Consider the following 19,172-nt stretch of genomic DNA (forward strand, 5'->3'; position numbering starts at 1 on the left):
TATGATGCTGCTTGGCCTGCTGTGTTCATCCAGCCCTGCACCAATATGTATCAGTAGATTATTTGTACATATCATACGTCAATATTGAATCTGTAATTGCAATACAAGGTCTTTTATATTTAAGAAAACAGGATATATTGTTGATGGTATCCTATGATACAATAGTCAAATGATATTAAAGTAGAAATGACTGGCTGAGTAATTTATGGATAATTAGCATTATATGTTACTTATATGTTTATTCTTAAATTATCTATAATGACAGAAGGAATATACACTTACCCTTTAGTGCTTCATTAATGTAGGCAGCAATACTCTCTATCCTTATGGTGTCATTTACGATATCAAGGCCAGCATATTCTGTTGGAATTCCATGCCCTGTTATGTAAATTGGAATGTTGGTACCCGTATACTCATGGGTAACAAAATTTAATAACCTTCTTAAGCCCCAGGGCACGATGTATATCCATGGAGATACAGTTGAGTGCCATGAATTGTCAACCTGTGGAGAAAAGTCTCCAATACGGTTGTAATCCGAAACGCATATTTTGTTGGTGGTAGACTTGACTAGTCGAGAGGTGTAGTGACTGAGTCCAAAAAAATCTGAAGTTCCATTTATGTATTGTTTTTCCTTTTCTGTAAATGACGGAAAATGGACAGGAGCAGAAGGACATTCCTGATTATATTTTTTTATCTGAGCTTTTAAGGTTTCTGGATAGTCACCATTAACAAAGATTGGATGAGCAAACCAGCCCAACATAAACTGCAGGTATCGATCAGCTGTTTGAACATCTTCTGGCTTATTAGGGGAGCTAGGTTCAGCCCAGTCTGAATTCAATGCTATTCCTACTTGACCATGCTGCTGAGAACGGTAGTTTTTGTCGTAAGTGTGCCAAGCATTGGCATGGGCCTTGATTATAGATTGGGCCACCTTATAGGATGCATTAGTTGGATCACTGATTCCAGGTGCATGCTGTCCTGTGCCATAGCCAGCATAACTAACTACCCAGGGCTCATTAAATGTGATCCAGTACTTCACACGGTCTCCAAAGGTAGCGAAACAAAAATCTGCATAATCACTAAATGCTTTTATGATGTCCTCATTCTGCCATCCACCAATATCTTGCAGAGCTTGGGGAAGATCCCAATGATATAAAGTTACCATTGGCTGAATATTGGACTCCAACAGGCTGTCAATTAATTTGTTGTAATAGTCTATTCCATCTTGGTTCTGTTTAGTCCGATTGCCTGTCGGGAAAATTCTAGACCATGATAAGGAGAACTTATAAGAGTTAATTTGTAAACCTCTCATTAAATAAACATCATAATCAATTTTATGGAAGCTATCACAGGCAATATCTGCTGTCTGGTTTTTTTCTACTTTTCCCTCATGAGCAAACCTGTCCCAAATATTTTCTCCTTTCCCCTGTTCTGCCCAGCCTCCCTCAATTTTAAATGAGGCAGTAGCTGTGCTCCATAGAAAAGTACTGGGAAAAGTACCAATTAGGAAGGAGTCCCTCTCTGCGTTTGATTGTACAGAAAACTTTTCCCAAACAGTCTCATAAGCTGAAAGGCGAGATGTTCTATGAAGTTGGATATCACTGTTATGTTCTGCCAGCTCATCTTCACTTCCTTCTTCCATTGGAGAAAAGTTGCTGAAAACGTGAGATAAAAGAAAGGTTAAACCACTTAAGAAATCCCGTTAACGCAAAACACTGAGTTTCACTATTTTAGTAAAGCGAGGATAATGTCTAGATTTGGAACAGAAGGCATGGAAGACTTACAGCCCAAACTTTCATAGCTACTGCTCCTCTTCAGATATCTGCCCAATTAGAAGCAGGAGCATATGCCAACCCAAATCACAGTTGGGATGGGGGAAGCAACATTTAAATGTTTGACTGGGCAGCCAGTCAAACTGATACACGTATCAGTTACCTTGCTCCAACTGCCCCTCGGAAAATCGGAGCTCAATCTGCAGATCTGAGGATGGAAGCTGGAGGTCCTTAACAGATTAAAGATAGAATTCTTGCAACAACAGCTTTAATTTATAAAGCATCTTTGTCACAGAAAATATCTCTAGATTCTTTGCTGAGATGTACGATAACATAAATGAATGCCAAGCCACTAAATTGAACAAAAGTTAGATTAGAGTTGCTGTAAGGAAATTATTCAATGCACAGAGGTAGATATTTGATGGTTTTTTTTGTGAGGGAACCCCAGGGCATGGGCCTACATAGCAACAACACGCAAATGAGAGTTTAGTTTATATATTATGTTGAATGTGATAATATTTCACTGTGAGATTCACAGGAGTATTATAAAGCAAAATTTGATCTTGACTTACATTTGGATGAGTGGGGTAGATGGCCAAAGGCTTGGTAAAAGAGGTAGGTTTTAAGAAGTGTTTTAAGGGAGGAATGTGAGGTGAAGAGAAGCGAAGAGGTGTAGTAGGGTACAGACCTTAGCAGCTGAAGGCAAAGACACCAATGACAGCATGATTAAAATCAGGAATGCTCAAGAGGCCAAAATTAGAGGAACAAAAGTCTTTGAGAGTTGTTAGGTTGGCGAGAACAACAGACTTTTACGAAAGGGTGGAGATGGCGGGGTGGTACTGTAGAATGATGTGAAAATAAGATTGAGAATTTTTCAAAGTTGAGGCATTGATGGGTGATTGGAAAGTGATAAAGTCACAGTCAACAGAATTTTGGATGGCCTCAAGTTTATACAAGGTAGAATTTGGGAAGCTAGCCAGGAGTACATTGGGATATTCAAGGGTCAGTGTAACAAAAGGATAGATAAAGGATTCAGTCACTGCAGCAGGTACAAAATTGGATGACAAGAAGTAGGCCACCTTAGTGGTGCTGTGAAAATATGCTTGGAGGTGCTTGTCAGGGTCAAAAGTGACACCAAGTTGAAGATGAACCAAAGCTATTGAAGGACAGAAAGAAGTACAAGATGCGAAAATCAGATGAGATATGGTAGAATGTTTGTGGGGCTGGAGGAGTTTACGGAGATAGGAACCAAAGAGGGCATAGAGGCATTTAAATGTAAGGATGAGATCTTGAACATGAAAATGCTGGTGTGTTGAGGTAAATTTAGGTCAGCAGAAAGAGGGATATGTGAGTGAAACTTGCTATGGTTTAAGATTTGAGAATCAAAGTTTTACACAAGCTGATGTTTATGGAGTCTAAGGGATGAGATAAGGGAGAGAGCACAGAAATTGTTAACTCCAGAGGCTGCAAAGATATAGATTTGGGTTTCAGTTGCAGAAAGGCTGAAATAGGGATAAAAACACTAATTCAGGCACATACCAATTTCTACGTCAACCAGTTTTACACGTTTTTAAAAGTAGAATTTATTTGCTTGGAATGCTGTGAATCAATCACAGAAACTTTTGCCCTGGCTAAGATGCGAAGCACAATTTCACTTAGCACTAACAAGATTTTTCAAAATTCCACAAATTTATTTCTCATTTACAAAGAAATTCCCAACACAATCATGCGGATTTTAAAATATTTTATAATTTAATTACCTTTCATTATCCAAGTTGCTTCTTTGGTAATGAAGTGGCAAATGGTCCAGGAAGTGACTAACATCATAGCCAATCATTGACACTTCATTATTATTTAGAGCTTTCAGTGAGAGAAAGAAAATGTTAAGAATTGAACTTACAAAACTTTGAATAGAGATATGCAATACTTACTAATACAAAAATAAAACTCTATTTAGGACTCTATATAACACTATTTATTAGATTCTCAGTTGTTAACAAAGGGTTAAATTGCCCAAGCCCAGGGCCACCAGTAAAATGCACCTAAAAGCAAAAAAGAGTGTGTACAATCATTTCAATATACGTGTAGATCAATATAATATGATTTGCTTTCTTAAAGCACATGTGTAGACAAATGTGTGACTTGGATTGGAATGGAATAGGTAGTGGTATTGAGGTTTAGGGGTTGTGCAGAGTTGCAAAGGAGACTTGAGTTGCCATCATGTCCAGGAAGTTGAAGAACCTTCACCTACCTTTTACAACTTCAGTGAACGTAGCTCTGTTATACTCTGTGCTGCCTATGGCTGACACAGCACATTGTGAAAAGTCTAAGCTAAAGATCAAAATCTGTAAATGTTTGTTGATGCTCTGAAAAGTGAAAAAATAAATTACTATTACTGTATTTACTTTCCCATTGCTTAGCAAACTGATCCATTGAAACCTGAATTGCAAAATATTTTCCAAGATGTCAATGAAGTTAAAAACAAATTTTATTGTGTACAGTAAATTCTATGGTAGGTACTTGTGTCAAGATAAACTCTTATGACTGTTAAGTCTGACTGGACTTGGTCACAAGGTATATAAAAGGCTCTAAACTCAGGAGATTTGAAGTTATATTATCTGGGATGCCAATGCCAGTAAAACAGGACAGTAATGACAGAATAAAAACCGAAAAAAAAACCCGAAAGAACTGCGGATGCTGTAAATCAGAAACAAAAACAAAGTTACTGGAAAAGCTCAGCAGGTCTGGCAGCATCTGTGAAGGAAAAAACAGAGTTAACGTTTCTGAACTGAAGAAGGGTCACTGGACCCGAAACGTTAACTCTGTTTTTTCCTTCACAAATGCTGCCAGACCAGCTGAGCTTTTCCAGCAACTTTGTTTTTGTTCCAGTTACGACAGAATATCTGTCAGTCAGAGGAGCTGAATGTCTTCAAGGTGATGATAGCTTTTCGACAAAAATTTACACTTAAAAGTTCGAAGAAGTGCTGAATGCATTTATCCACATTTTGGTAGATCCATTATGACACCACAAACAAGAGGCAGATATCCTGTGTTATATATTTAGGGCGGCATGGTGGGTCAGTGGTTAGCACTGCTGCCTTACAGTGCCAGGAACCTGGGTTTGATTCCAGACTTGGGTGATTGTCTGTGTGGAGCTTGCACATTCTCCCCGTGTCTGTGTGGGTTTCCTCTGGGTGCTCCAGTTTCCTCCCACGTTCCAAGGGTAGGTACAGGGTAGGTGGATTGGCCATGTTAAATTGTCCATAGTGCCCAGGAATGTTTGGATTAGACATGGGAATGGTCTAGGTGGGATGCTCTTCAATGGGGCAGTGTGGACTTTTTGGGCTGAATGGCCTGTTTCCACACTGTAGGGATTCTATGTTTATAACCTGTCTCTATGTCACAGTCGTGCCAGGCAACTCCTGGCTCCCAACAACCAGCAATTTTAAATGCCTCAGGTAGGGGAATACAGATACATTTCAATTGAATGCATCATTGCCCTTCTGCAGTCCCTTCTAGAGTAATTGATTGCAATAGGGAAACCACGAAATTTAAAACTGACAGCCTTCCTAATTCTCTAGACATCTTGGACTGACACTAGTGCCCAGGCAAGACTGTCTCTGCTGAAAAAGATTGCTGCACCATAGATGGCATGAGCACCTGGCCAAAATATCCTCTTATCGCTCATCTTGGTAAGTGGGCCAGTGTCAGGGTTAGGGTCAGGCTGCAAACAATAGGTGTGCAGAACCAAAACATCATGACTATTCTGAACACGTGAAATCTTTGGAAATTCAACATTGTGGAGATTAAAAAAAAAACTACAGCCAGAAGTGGTCCCCAGGTTTATTCACAAATACTACAAGATTTTACCAGTGGTCACTAATGCTTGAAAGAGGAGTTGAGACAATTTCAAACAACTGTCTGCACTGTGACTGGCTCAGTTATGTGCATCAGGTTCTGAATAAGGCAGTTGTTCAAATGCAAAAGCCTTAAAAACTGTCAAAGTATGTTAACCAACTGAAAGCATTGAGTAGTACTGAGTAAAATTGGTTGGGACCTTCACATAAATTTGATTATCTAGTTCCTTGTACTCTGCTTTTTCCCACAAATGCTGCCAGACCTGCTGAGTTTCACTAGCAATTTCAGCTTTTGTTTCAGATCTCCAGAATCTGAAGTTCTTTATTTTATGTTATTTAGATTAGAATATAGACTGTGGACATTTACTTTGTTTGGTCGGTACTTTTTCTTTTATATCAGTACATTTAGAATGCTTACAACCAATTTTTATCAATTTCCACTAATAAAGATACATTATTTGTGATGAAAAATACTTCCCACCATTTCAGGAAAATGATCCAAAGTTTTTCTAAACCAATGGCTGAATCTTCCCATTTTTTTTTGTTTGCGAGACCTAACCTGTTTTCCTGCACCATCATCCTGAACCCACCTCATTAACAAGCTATCACACCCCCATGGTAGCCCTCTCATCAGATGCTAGTCCAATTCTCCTGCTCGCTGTAGCCAGAAGGACTCACCTCCGCTAGGGTTTCCTGAGATATACTAGCAATACGCAAGTGCTGGGGCCACATTTAAAAGGATATTGCACACGCAGTCAAAGGTTCAGTTTTGCAAATTTTTGGCTGTCGCTGTGCTAGTCTCCAATTACCACTCATTGTGTATTTGATGTTAAGAATGATTATAGAATGTTTGCATTTCTTTGTTTACAAGAAATCATATATTTTCATGCTAGTGATAAAATATGGAATAACAATTTTTGAATTCCATCAGCTAATTTTAATATCTGAAACTTCCATGGACTGAAATACTTTTTAGAAAGGAACAAACATTGACTGAAAATGACTCAGCAAATTACTGGTTATACAGGTTAGCCAAGATATAGGAAATCAATGTTGAATAAACAAAATGATCTGAACTGAGATTAACATTGTATCAGAAGGCACCAAAACCAGTCCATCAGTCATTCATGAAGGAATCCTACTTCTGCTGTTTTGATTTAAACCTGTATGATTAGTTTCACATATTGGAGATGAAAGACATCATCAAGCTTGGAAACATTGAACTCAGACATAGAAATGCACACGTCAGCTTGCATTTCATGGAATTGCTTTTGGTAGAGCTAGGGAGATAGTTTTGTGATTGCAGAACTGGAGATATATCTGTCACTCTCTCTCTCTCCCCCTCGCTCTCTGCCTCTCAAAAGATAAAGCACATGGTGACTGCCCAACTTTGAAAAAAACATGCAGACATTGAGAAAGTAGCAAGATCTGCAATATTTGCTACTGTCGAAGATACTAGACATTAATTAAGCAACAGTGGTCTAAGTTAAACCATTTATGCAGCCAAGGTTAGCAGATAATAAAATTGCTCTTTCCTTCACTCAACAAAATCTTGAAATTGGCTCTTACTGATATAATAAACTTTGAATAACTACATTTTTATGAGAAAGAGGTATAGCTGCATGCTAAAAAGAATGTGCAATCTTTTTTACAGCCAACCAAGGCAGTTGAAAAGCAATGAGCCAATTAATCCTTGCTCAACCCACCATAACAATATTTTTATTTCAAATGAACGGTACCTTCACTTTTGTCAGCTTTTCTGATATGGAATCTCTATTTGCTTTTAAGGTTTCATCCCTTAAGGAGTCAATCTGGAAGAACGAAGATTTCTGATCTGTTACTGGGCAGAAAATTCTATTACAAAATTATCAGATGTTAAGGTTTTGTGTGAACCATGTGCAGAAAATCTTCGACCAATTCAGTTTTACAGTTTATTTTGATAGACATTCCAAATCTCAAAATTATAATTTTAAAGCTAAATTTCAACTGGATTCATTTATTTCCACTGTGGTTAGAATTGAGTGTGCTTTACATATAAATATAGTTCCTGGTGCTTGGATTTTATAATAGTAGCATATGGATGGGTTACATAAAAATAAACAAGGTCAGACAATTCTTCTGGAACAGTGTTGTAATTCAGTATGTGTTAGTGAGAAGGGACGTTCTGGCATGTTAATGGAGAATTATTTTTAATTGTGATGGTTTATGTCAGGTGGGGTACACATTGAAGATTATTAATTTTTTTTATTCATGATAATCAAGAATTGACTATAGCTTAGAACTCTCGGAAAGTGGAAGCTTTTAGCATAGTTTGGAGGAGACCTGACTGAGTTCTCTCCTATAAAGGAGTATTGGATAGTTCAGGGAAAGTACAATACTTGAATAAAAATGTTTAGGTTGTGAAACTTCCAAACCAGGAAAGAAACCTGCAGGTTATGAAAACCTGACAACATCTAAGCTGTTTGCTTTGTGAGTATCCTTTTTAGGAAGACTTCACAGTTTACAAGAAAGTATTGGTTGGTGAGAATCAATTACATTGAACCTAAAGATTGTTATAGAGTGGTAATTTCTTTGGATTTGTGTATCTCAATTCTAATGGATAATGTTGCAAAACAGGAAGGGACTTTGTTTGGGTATGCGTTTTAAAGACTTTTCATATTGTTTTACATATATTGATTATTTTGATTATTTTAGTTTTCACATTTTGTGTAGTAAACTTCTGTTCTGTTGTTAACAAATCTCTTCAGCCTTGTGTGACCATGTTTCAGTGGTTGATGCCATGTTAACTTAAATTAAAAAAACACGTGATCTATCAAGCCAGGTTTTATTCTGGAATCTGATTTGTCCGCTAGTACCATCAGCTGGGATCATTGTATTGTATGAATCTTGCCTGACTTTGAGCCCATTGTCAGAGTACAGAGAGAGGTGTTTGACTGGTTAACTGCATTTGGAAGAATGGAAAATCTAACGGGCCAATGTCATGCACAAAATCTCACAATTGCTAGTTAGGTTAGTGGAGCAACACTGATGACTGCTCTTAATGCTAATGATATGAAGCACCCTATATATTTGCCCAGAGGTGGAAGCCTAACATTTTGAGAAATAAATGTTGAATTAATTGTTTTCAATTGAAATATTCCCTATATTCTAAGTTTATATAAAATTTATCATTTATGATTATTTTCTTCACGACATCTGAAATGAATTTCAATCCTTCTTTATGTCTTGGTGAATATCCAAGTATTTGTGAAAAGAAATATATCTTTGTTACCTTAGAAGGTATTTTACCTGTAAATAAATATTCAAGTATCATTATTTAAGTTTTTGTACTGTATGACACCTTACATCTTACCTTGTGATTTGATAAGCAATCATCTAATACAGCAACAGCAATCAAATCCACCATTCCCTGTAAGTGGAAACGAAGTAAGTTACTATCCAATTTCTAAATATACTTAATTCTTTCTGAAATTCCCATCTACACTATTTATAACTTCTTCCAAAAGACTTATGATGCAATAATCATTATCAAGCCCAGAGGAAGCAAACATTATTTGATTGAAAAGTCCTAATTTTTAAAAAGAGTTTACACCTTCCACATTTTACTTGAAACAGAGTGCATGGAGTGGAAGTTATGAGTATTAGAGAGTCACAATGACACACAACCGGGATTTTCCCATGGAAGATGTGAATTTGGAGTTCAGGCTGAGACAGAGTCACTATCCCACCTCTAACTCCATGCTGCCAAAATTTTGAGATCCCCACAGCCTAAAAGATGGGTCTGCCATCCAATTATGAAGATCTGAGACGGAAAAAAGGGTTGATTGCTAAATGGGCAGATGAAAAATCTCACCTTTGCGCCTATTCACTCCAAGATAAAGCAGACAAGATAGCAGACCCACCTCCTAGGTCCCACTGGAGAAATGTCCAGGACTTGGACGAAAAGGTGTGACAACCAAGGAGAAATGTAGCAAAAAAACTATTGTTCCCCAAAGGTTTTGTTTAATTCCAAAAAGAGTCAAGGCTTTGTGTTCCTTTTTTTCGTTTATGAATGTATATGTTGCAATCATAAATTAACCACATTGTGAGCTAAAATGATAATCTTAAATGGCTTGTTAGTGTAATTCGCAGCATATTCAGGATTATTCAATAAGTGATGGCAAATTACAGAATCATATTCAAAATTATATGTTACATTCGGAGTCTTAAAATATGGACTGGTAGAGTGTGATCACTACTTAGTCTTTTGCAAAGGACCAGAGGGACATGCAGTTTGATATGATCGATTAGTTATTGGAACATACAGCCTGCATACCTGGCAGACTGAGTCATTTGTTCACTATGCAGAATTGATGTCAAAATGAAGCACATTAAATGTACCCTGATCAGATCACTGCTTATCGTGTATCACACATATACATGAATGGGCACACTTTTGTCCCTTACGTGTTCATTCTACCTCAAACTGCCCTGCAGGAGCAAGGTTCTTCAATAATTTGAGTAACAGCTGAAGCTAGCCATGAAAAGCTGCTAGAACACAGAAACAACACATCAGATTTTTCATTGTCAGATTGCTGCGATCAAGCATAAGATAGATTCTGCCTATCACTTGAATTTTGGTGCCAGTGTGATGTTTTCTGATGCATTTTCCAGAGCAATGTCCCAACCAATCAGCATCAACTTGCCAACCAATCAGCACCTTTTCCTTAAGGAATATAAACTGCTGCACCTTTTGATGTTGGGCATTCTTGCATCTGTCCTGATGAGTACAGGATGAAAATTTTCAATATCATGCCTCTTTTTTTCTCAGCAATATGCATTTTCTGGATTAATTAAAATACAGTTGTGTTTATCTCACCTTAACTGTAAATGAACTCACAAAGTGAGATCACAAATTGTGAATATGACCCAATGTATCATGAGAATAGCACTTGTCACTGATCTGCCAATAAAATCAAGATACAAACAATTATCTTAGTTTTCCCACCAGTTAGGAGTGAAACTAAAAGGTAGGACCTCAAAGATAGTAATCTCAGGATTTCTACCAGTGCCAGGTGCTAGCCAGAGTAAGAATGGCAGGATAACTAAGATGAATACATGTCTTGAAGAATGGTGCAGGAGGGAGGGATTCACATTCTTGGGACTTTGGAACTGGTTCTGGGGGAGGTGGGACCAGCACAAACCGGATGATCTGCACCTGGCCAACACTGGAACCAATGTCCTATGGGGACTGTTTGCTAGTGCTGTTGGCGAGGATTTAAACTAACATGGCCAGGGGATGGGAACCAATACAAGAAGTCGGAAAGAAGTGGGGGCAGAAACAAAGGACAGTAAGGGGAAAAGTGAAAGTGGAAGGCAGAGAAACCAAAGACAAAAATCAAAAAGGGCCACATTTCACAATGATTCTAAAAGGCAATAAATGTCAAAAAAAAAGAGCCTGAATACTCTGTGTCTCTATGTGAGGAGCATTTTTAATAAGGTGGATGAATTAACTACGCAAATAGTGATAAATGGATATGATGTAATTGGGATCACAGAGACCAGGCTCCAGGGTGACCAAGGATGGGAACTCAATGTCCAGCGTTATTCAATTTTCAAGAAAAGTAAAGGGAGGTGGGGTAGTGTTGGTGGTTAAGAAGGAGATTAACACAATAGTAAGGGAGGATATTAGCTTGGACAACGTGGAGTCAGTATGGGTGAAGCTGTGGAATACCAAAGGGAAAAAGACGTTAGTGGGAGTTGTGTACAGACCACCAAACAGTAGTTGCTGGGGACTGTATCAAACATGAAATTAGAGATGCATGCAGTAAGAGTACAGCAGTTATTATGGGTGACTTCAATCTACATATTGACTGGACTAACCAAATTGGTAGCAATGCGATGGAGGATCATTTTTTGGAATATGTGAGGGATGGTTTCCTCAACCAATGTGTCGAGGAACAATGAAAGAGCAAGCCATCCTAGACTAGGTATTGTGTAATGAGAGATGATCAATTAGCAACATTATGATGTGAGATCCTTTGGGGAAGAGTGACCATAACATGGTAGAATTCTTCATTAAGATGGAAAGTGACACAATTAAATCTGAAACTAGGACCCTGAACTTAAAGAAAGCTAACTTTCATGGTAGCAGCAAGCATTGGCTAGGATAAACTGGCCAAAGATATTTTAAGGGGTTGACAGTGGATAGGCAATGGGAGATATTTAAAGAACACATGGATGAACTTCAACCATTGTACGCCCCTCTCCGGTGTAAGAGTAAAATGGGGAAGGTAGCTCAACCATGCTTAACAAGGGAAATCAGGAATAGTGTTAAAGCCTAAGAGGAGGCATATGAATTGGCCAGAAAAAGCAGCAAACCCAAGGACTGGGAGAAATTTAAAATTCAGCAGAGGAGAACAAAGGGTTTATTTCAGAAAGGGAAATAAGAATATGAAAGTCAGCTTGTGGAAAACATAAAAACTGACTATAAAAGCCTCTATAGATATGTGAAGAGAAAAAGACAGGTGAAGACAAATGTAGGTCCCTTGCAGTTAGAATCAGGTGAACTCATAATGGATAACAAAGAGATGGCAGACCAGTTGAACAAATACTTTGGATCTGTCTTCACTAAGGACGACACAAATAATCTTCAGGAAATGCTAGGGAACAGAGTGTCAAGCATGGAGGAGGAACTGAAGGAAATCCTTATTAATCAGCAAATGGTATGGGGAAATTGGTGGGATTAAAACCCGATAAAGTGCCCAGGACCTGATGCTCTGCATCCCAGAGTACTTAAGGAAGTGGCTCCAGATGTAGCGGATGCATTGGTGATCATTTTTCAGCATTCTGTAGACTCTGGAAGAGTTCCAATGAACAGGAGGGTAGCTAATGTAACTCCACTCTTTTAAAAAGGAGGGAGAAAGAAAATGGGGAATTATAAGTCGGTTACCTGACATTGGTGGTGGGGAAATGCTGGCGTTAATCATTAAGGATGTAATAACTGAGCATTTGGAAAGCGGTGACAGAATTGGTCCAAGTCAGTATGGATTCACTAAAGGGAAATTATGCTTGACAAATCTTCTGGAATTTTTTGAGGATGTGACCAGTAGAGTAGACAGTGCTCAATCAGCAGATATTAAGTATCTGGATTTTCAAAAGGCTTTTGACAAGGTTCCACACAGGAAATTAGTAAGCAAAATTAAAGCTCATGGTATCGGAGGTAATGTATTGCCATAGATAGAGAACTGGTTGGCAGACAGGAAGCAGAAAGTTGGAATAAACGGGTCCTTTTCAGAGTGGCAGGCAGTGATAAGTGGGGTGCTACAGGGTTCAGTGCTGGGACCTCAGCTGTTCACAATATACGTTAATGATTCAGACGAAGGAATTGAATGCCATATCTCCACATTTGCAGATGACACTAAGCTGTGTGGCAGAGTGTGCTGTGAGGAGGATGCTCAGAGGCTGCAGGGTGACTTGGACACTGGCTGAATGGGCAAACACTTGGCAAATGCAATATAATGTGGATAAATGTGAGGTTATCCACTTTGGTAGCAAAAACAGGAAGGCAGATTATTATCTGAATGGTGGCAGAATAGGAGAAGGTGAGATGCAATTAGATCTGGATGCCATGGTGGAACAATTGCTGAAGGTTAGCATGAAGGTGCAGCAGGCAGTGAGGAAAGCTAATGGCATGTTGGCGTTCATAGTGAGAGGATTTGAGTATCGGAGTAAGGGATGTCTTGCTGCAGTTATACAGGGCCTTGGTGAGGCCACAGCTTGAGTATTGTGTGCAGTTTTGGTCTCTTAGTTTGAGGAAGGACATTCTTGCAGTTGAGGGAGTCCAGCAAAGGTTCACCAGATTGATTTCCGCGATGGCAGGACTGACATATGAGGAAAGACTAGGTCGATTGGTCTTGTATTCGCTGGAATTTAAAAGAATGGGGGGGAGTCTCATAGAAACGTATAAAACCTGATGGGACTGGACAGGCTAGATGCAAGAAGAACGTTCCCAATGTTGGGAAAGTGCAGAACAAGGGGTCACAGTCTAAGAATAAGGAGTAAGCAATTCATGGCTGAGATGAGGAATAATTTCTTCACTCACAGACTTGTGAACTTGTGAATTCTCTCCCACAGGAAGCTGATGGGACCAATTAATTAGATATATTTGAGAGGGAGCTGCAGTGGCCCTTGTGGCTAAAGGGATCAAGGGGTATGGGGAGAGGGCGGGAATGGGACGCTGAGATTTCATGATCAGCCATGATCATATTGAATGGTGGTGCAGGCTTGAGGCGTCGAATGGCCTATTTCTGCTTCCATTTTCTATGTTTCTATGTTTCTATTCGGTATTGGCCTTGAAATGATACCTGCATTATTTAACTAATCCACAGTGTAATTTCAAGTCGACTATCGATAGGAAGGGTCTAGGCCCGAAACGTCAGCCTTCCTGCTCCTCTGATGCTGCTTGGCCTGCTGTGTTCATCCAGCTCTACACCTTGTTATCTATTGATAGGAAGGCATTGGCAAATGTATTGTAACACGGTCACTTTTTGATAGATGCATTTTCTAAAGGAACAAGCATTCAAGTTTGATATTTCACCTCATTGATAACTTGCCGAAATGTCTGGAACATATCATCTGTAGAAATGACGTCGTTAATGTTCAAAACAATGGACAATGTTCCTTCTGCAAATAAAAATAAAAATGAATCTGGATTCAATTCTGTGAAAGATTTTACGTTTGTTGCCACTTTACCATTCACAATTTCCAAAAGATAGAACAAAATTGTTGTTAATACTGATCTCTAACCACTTGCATTTATACAGTTCCTTTTCTGCAATAAAATCTCCCAAGAAACATATCAGAAAGTACACTTTTAATCAGTTGTAAAATTAAACCCTTAGTCATACCTGAATCATGGAAGGCATGAGGAATTTTATTTTGTTGAACTTTATTAAACTGTCATACATCAGAATTCTTGACCTTAGACTTTGACAATAAAGAGTGTGATTATTATTGCCTTGTATTTGCATGACCATAATCACGAACAGGATTAAGTGTTGCACAGCAATGTTACTTCACAAAATGATAAGATAAATATGGATAAGGACATCATTGTTCCAGTTCTACCTCTCCCATCTTGAAGAACTATAATTTCTTAAATAAAAATAGAAAATGCGAAGAAACACTGAGCAGGTCAGGCAACATCTGTGGAGTGAGAAAAGGTTTCTTAACCCAACTAAAGTGTTAACTCTGTTTCTCTTTCTGTTGAGCTTTTGCAGCATTTTCTGTTTTTATTTCAGATTTCCAGCAGACACAGTATTCAGATTTTTTTGCTTATGAACTGTTGTTGCTTCTACTTTTTATACCTTGCATAATTCCAAGGTTTTCAGGTAATTCCATGTATTGGTCATTTTTCCTGAAGAGCTTCTTGACATTATAATGTTCGCTTTGGTCAGTTGGTAATAATTCTGCCTGGGTCAAAGTTTTGAAGCATCCAACCCCAATCCGCAAGCAAAATTTTGATAGCTCTTTGGGATGGACTGGGAGGAGGGACGATTGACATATCAGCATATGAAAACTACTGGCCTGTAGTTTTCTGTTCTCTTTCTCCCTCCCTTTTTGAATAGATGAGTTACACTTACAATTTTCCAATCTAATGAAACCTACCCCAAATCAAGGGAATTTTTGGAAAATTAAAATCAAGTCTCCAGGCTGAGGTCCATCAGTATCCAAGGACTTGTCAGCCCACAACTCCAAGAATTTGCTCAGTACCACTTCCCTTGCTGATTGTAACTTGGTCGAACGTTGCCCTCCTTTCCTGATATAACACTGTTTCCAGAGTGTTACAAATATCTTCTATAGTAAAGACCAATACAGAATACCTGCTCCATTCATCTCTTTATTTTCCAATATTAATTCCCCAGATTCACTTTCTTAACTCTTCTCTGTTGTTTACTAGCTATAGAAACTTTTACCATCTGTTTTAATGTCTCGCCAGCTTTTTCTCCTCCTCTAATTTTTCTGCCCTTATCAATTAATAGTTATTCCTTGCTTCTTTTAATATTCTGTCCTGCTGCCCATCTTTGCACAATTACATACTTTTTCTTTAATGTGCTATCTTTAACCTTTCTACTTAGCCTCAAATGATGGGTCTCACACTTGGATTTTTTTTTCTTTCTTGTTGGAATGTTTCTATTTTGGGTTTCTTAAATGTCTGCCACTTTATCTCTATCTCTGTTCTTTAACCTAATTTGCCAATGTACTTTAGCTAGTTCTTTCCTGACCTTACAATTTTCCTTATTTAAATTTAAAATATTAGTCTTAGATGCATTGCCATTTGCTCAAAATGAATTTAAAATTTAATCATATAATGGTTGCTTATCATATAATGTTACTTAGAGGTATCTTCACCATGGGGTCATTAATTAATTTTACCTCACTGCATGTTGCCAGGTCTGGTAGAACCTGATCTCTCTTTGGCTCCAGAATGTGATGTTCTAAGAACCCATCCTGAAGACACTTGATGAACTGCTCATGTGCATGCATATGCTCATCTGTATTTAGGTTATTCCTTTCTATTGTGCTAATACTATAGTTAGTTAACAGAGCCACCCCTCCATCTGCAATGCTTTTGCATTATCCAGTACCCATTCCCCTCATGTACAGGATTCCAGCTACATTAGAGGTCAGAAGCCCCCAACAAAACCCTTTGTCCCCTCTCCCCACTAACCCACAGGCACTGGCGATCTCAAGAGTTCAGGACCCACCCCTCTGACCCACAAGATGCCTGTGACTTCAGAGCCAAACACTGTCTCCACTCACTGAGGTGGCAGCCAAAACAGCAGAGCTGTTAAACTCCACCTAAACTCATAGCCAGCCACAGGGATTATTTGCACCTAACTGTAGCCAATGTGGCTACGAACAAACAAAGGCCCAAGCAGGCAGCTCAAAACCCAATGAGCGAAGGCCATTCAGCATAGCTCCCTGGCAAGGCCCAACTCCTGGCTTTACTGTTGGAGAGTGCACTGTAGGAAGTACAGTAATTAATATATTACATTTTTCTTTTTCACAGGAAATATTCAAAATTACTTTATTTTAACAGTTTTATTTACCAATGTAGGAATTTAATTGTTTAAAATACTGTATTTCAACTTAGAAGCATAATGTCGTAATTCATTTCTCTGCTCAGGTAGACCCAATGAAAAGCCTTCAGTTCTGAGGAAGGGTCACTGGATTTGAAACATTAACTCTGCTTTCTCTCCACTGATGCTGACTGACCTACTGCATTTTCCCAGCAATTTCTGATTTTGTTTCTAATAGAACCTAACTAGCCTTAACTTTGATTCTTACAGGAATCTTACTTAAAATTGCAATTTGTAGGAACACAACCTTGACTTTAAGTGAGGATACCTTAGATATTACCCACAATCCATCTGCTCTAATTTTGCTTGCTAACCTCTTGTGTGGGATCTTATCAAAAGCGTTTTGAAAATTCAAATATTTATTGTTTTGCCTTTACCTATTTTGTAGTTACATCCTCAAAAACTTCAACACCTTTATCAAACAAGATTTTCCCTTCATATATCAATACTGATTCTGCCAAGTCCCACCACTAATTTCTAAGTGTCTCATCTCCACATTCTTTACAATTGATTGTAACATTTTCCCTATTATTGATGTCAAGTTGACAGGTCTGTAGTTCCTCATTTTCTCTCTCCCTCCTTCCTTAAATGGTGGTGTTCTCTTTTCTACTCTCCAAACCGCAGAAACCATTCCAAAATCTAGAATTTGCAAGTTGACATCCATTATCTCCACAGCCACCTCGTTCAATACCCTTAGATATTGATCATCAGGTCCATGGCATTTGGCATTTTTCCATCCCATTAATTTCTGCATTCCTACATTTTTTAAGAACACTTTTTTTTGGATTCTCCTTTCTTGTTAATCCCATTGGTTTTCTGGTTTTCCTTGCTCTTTGAAGACATATGCACAGTCTTTTTTAGTATTTTTTAAAAAATTAGTTTTTGGCTCTCCATTGCAAAATTCTAAAATCCTCAAATTGCTTCTTTTTTTTGGCAATTTTATAAGCCTCTTCCTTAAGTCTAATACAATCCATTACTTCTCTTGTTAGATGTAGTGTGATCACCTTTCTTGATGGGTCTTTGTGCCTCAAAGAAGTATAAATTTGCTGTAAACAATTTATTAATTCTTGGAATGCTAATCATTGTCTGTCTATCGTATCTTTTAATGTAGTTTCCTATTCAACCACAGCCAAATTACCCCTTATACCTTTGTAGTTTCCTTTGTCTAGATTTTAAGACTCTGATTTTGGACTGAACCATGTCACTTTCAAACATAATATAGAAGTCAATTGTAGTGTAATTATTCTTTCTTAGAGGCTCTTTGATGAGTCTATAAATTACCTGTGAATCGTACACACTGCACCAAGTTGCGCTGTTTAGAATAGACTGTGGGTGTTTAGGCTGATGGATGTAAGATCGATCAAGTGGAATGCTTTCAACTGAATGATAATGAGCCTGGTTTTAATAGCTCCATAATTTGTAAGATAGCAAAATGATGAACTAAAAGATTGCTTTATTTGGATTATCTATTTCATGCAGAAAACAGAATTCTTGAATTTCTAATACTTACTTTAAAAACCCTTACCTTTGTATTGCATCTCATTGTGATAAATTCCATAAACCTTTTCATGGGCACGGATTATATTCTTGATTGCCAAAGATCCAGTGTGCTGCAGCTTATGTTTGGATTTTATTAATTCTGAAGGGTTATCAAATGTTATCCAGGTTTCAACTTTATCTCCAAAAGTTGCAAATGCAAATCGCACGTAGTCCACAAATAAATCAACAAGTGCTTCATTCTCCCAGCCACCATACTTTTCAATCAGCTCGTGAGGCATGCCACTGTCATGCAGAACCAGCAAAGGTTTGAGATTTGCAATTATTATCTCATTTAGGAGATTTGAATGGCATTTTATTAAATCATTATCCATTTTATCAGATGTACCTTCAGGAAGAATTTTAGTCCAGGGAAGGATTACTTTGTAATGGGAAACTCCTTTTTTATGTAGATTGGAAAGATAATCTTTAAGGTGCCTTGAAAGAGGGTCCTGGCAAAAGTACTGTGCCTCTTCTTCCACACTGAAGTTGTTCTTCTGGTCTTTCTTTTCATCTTCTGCTAAATTCTTCACCAGAACATTTGTCAACGGACCAGCGATTACCATAAAATCAGACGATAATTTTATTTCTGCACCAGAGAAACCTATAAAAACTATGAAGAAGAAAATACTCCTGTGTAGCTCCATTTTACCAGTTGTGTGTGGTAGACAAGGGATAAGTCTCTATATCATAAATAGCAGGATGTAAATTGGTACTTTGGCCCTCCATTAACAGTTGAGGAGATACAATCTAAATTTCATTGTTTACAACACATCGTGATAAAATTTTAGATAATAAAAGTTACTTAACAGGAAAAGGCCCTCACCTGAATCTAAGTCTAAACATAACATGAACAAATACTTTTTACCTCCGTGCATTCTCCT

General features: G+C 38.1%; 1 protein-coding gene across 1 annotated transcript in view; it reads right to left on the reverse strand.

Moving 5' to 3' along the window:
* The window catches only part of LOC109919181 (lactase/phlorizin hydrolase), a 48,832-nt gene extending 29,897 nt beyond the window's left edge, over positions 1–18,935 (reverse strand). The window contains exons 1-6 of the mRNA XM_048599240.1: positions 18,278–18,935; positions 14,208–14,293; positions 8,982–9,038; positions 4,024–4,138; positions 3,533–3,632; positions 283–1,655 (exon numbers count right to left, since the gene is read on the reverse strand). Coding sequence (XP_048455197.1) covers positions 283–1,655; positions 3,533–3,632; positions 4,024–4,138; positions 8,982–9,038; positions 14,208–14,293; positions 18,278–18,935 — 2,389 coding nt within the window. The remainder of the gene's footprint in view (positions 1–282; positions 1,656–3,532; positions 3,633–4,023; positions 4,139–8,981; positions 9,039–14,207; positions 14,294–18,277) is intronic.
* Positions 18,936–19,172: the final 237 nt, after the last annotated feature.

This window comes from Rhincodon typus, chromosome 7 (assembly GCF_021869965.1).
Source record: "Rhincodon typus isolate 14 chromosome 7, sRhiTyp1.1, whole genome shotgun sequence".
Classification (NCBI taxonomy): Eukaryota; Metazoa; Chordata; class Chondrichthyes; order Orectolobiformes; family Rhincodontidae; genus Rhincodon; species Rhincodon typus.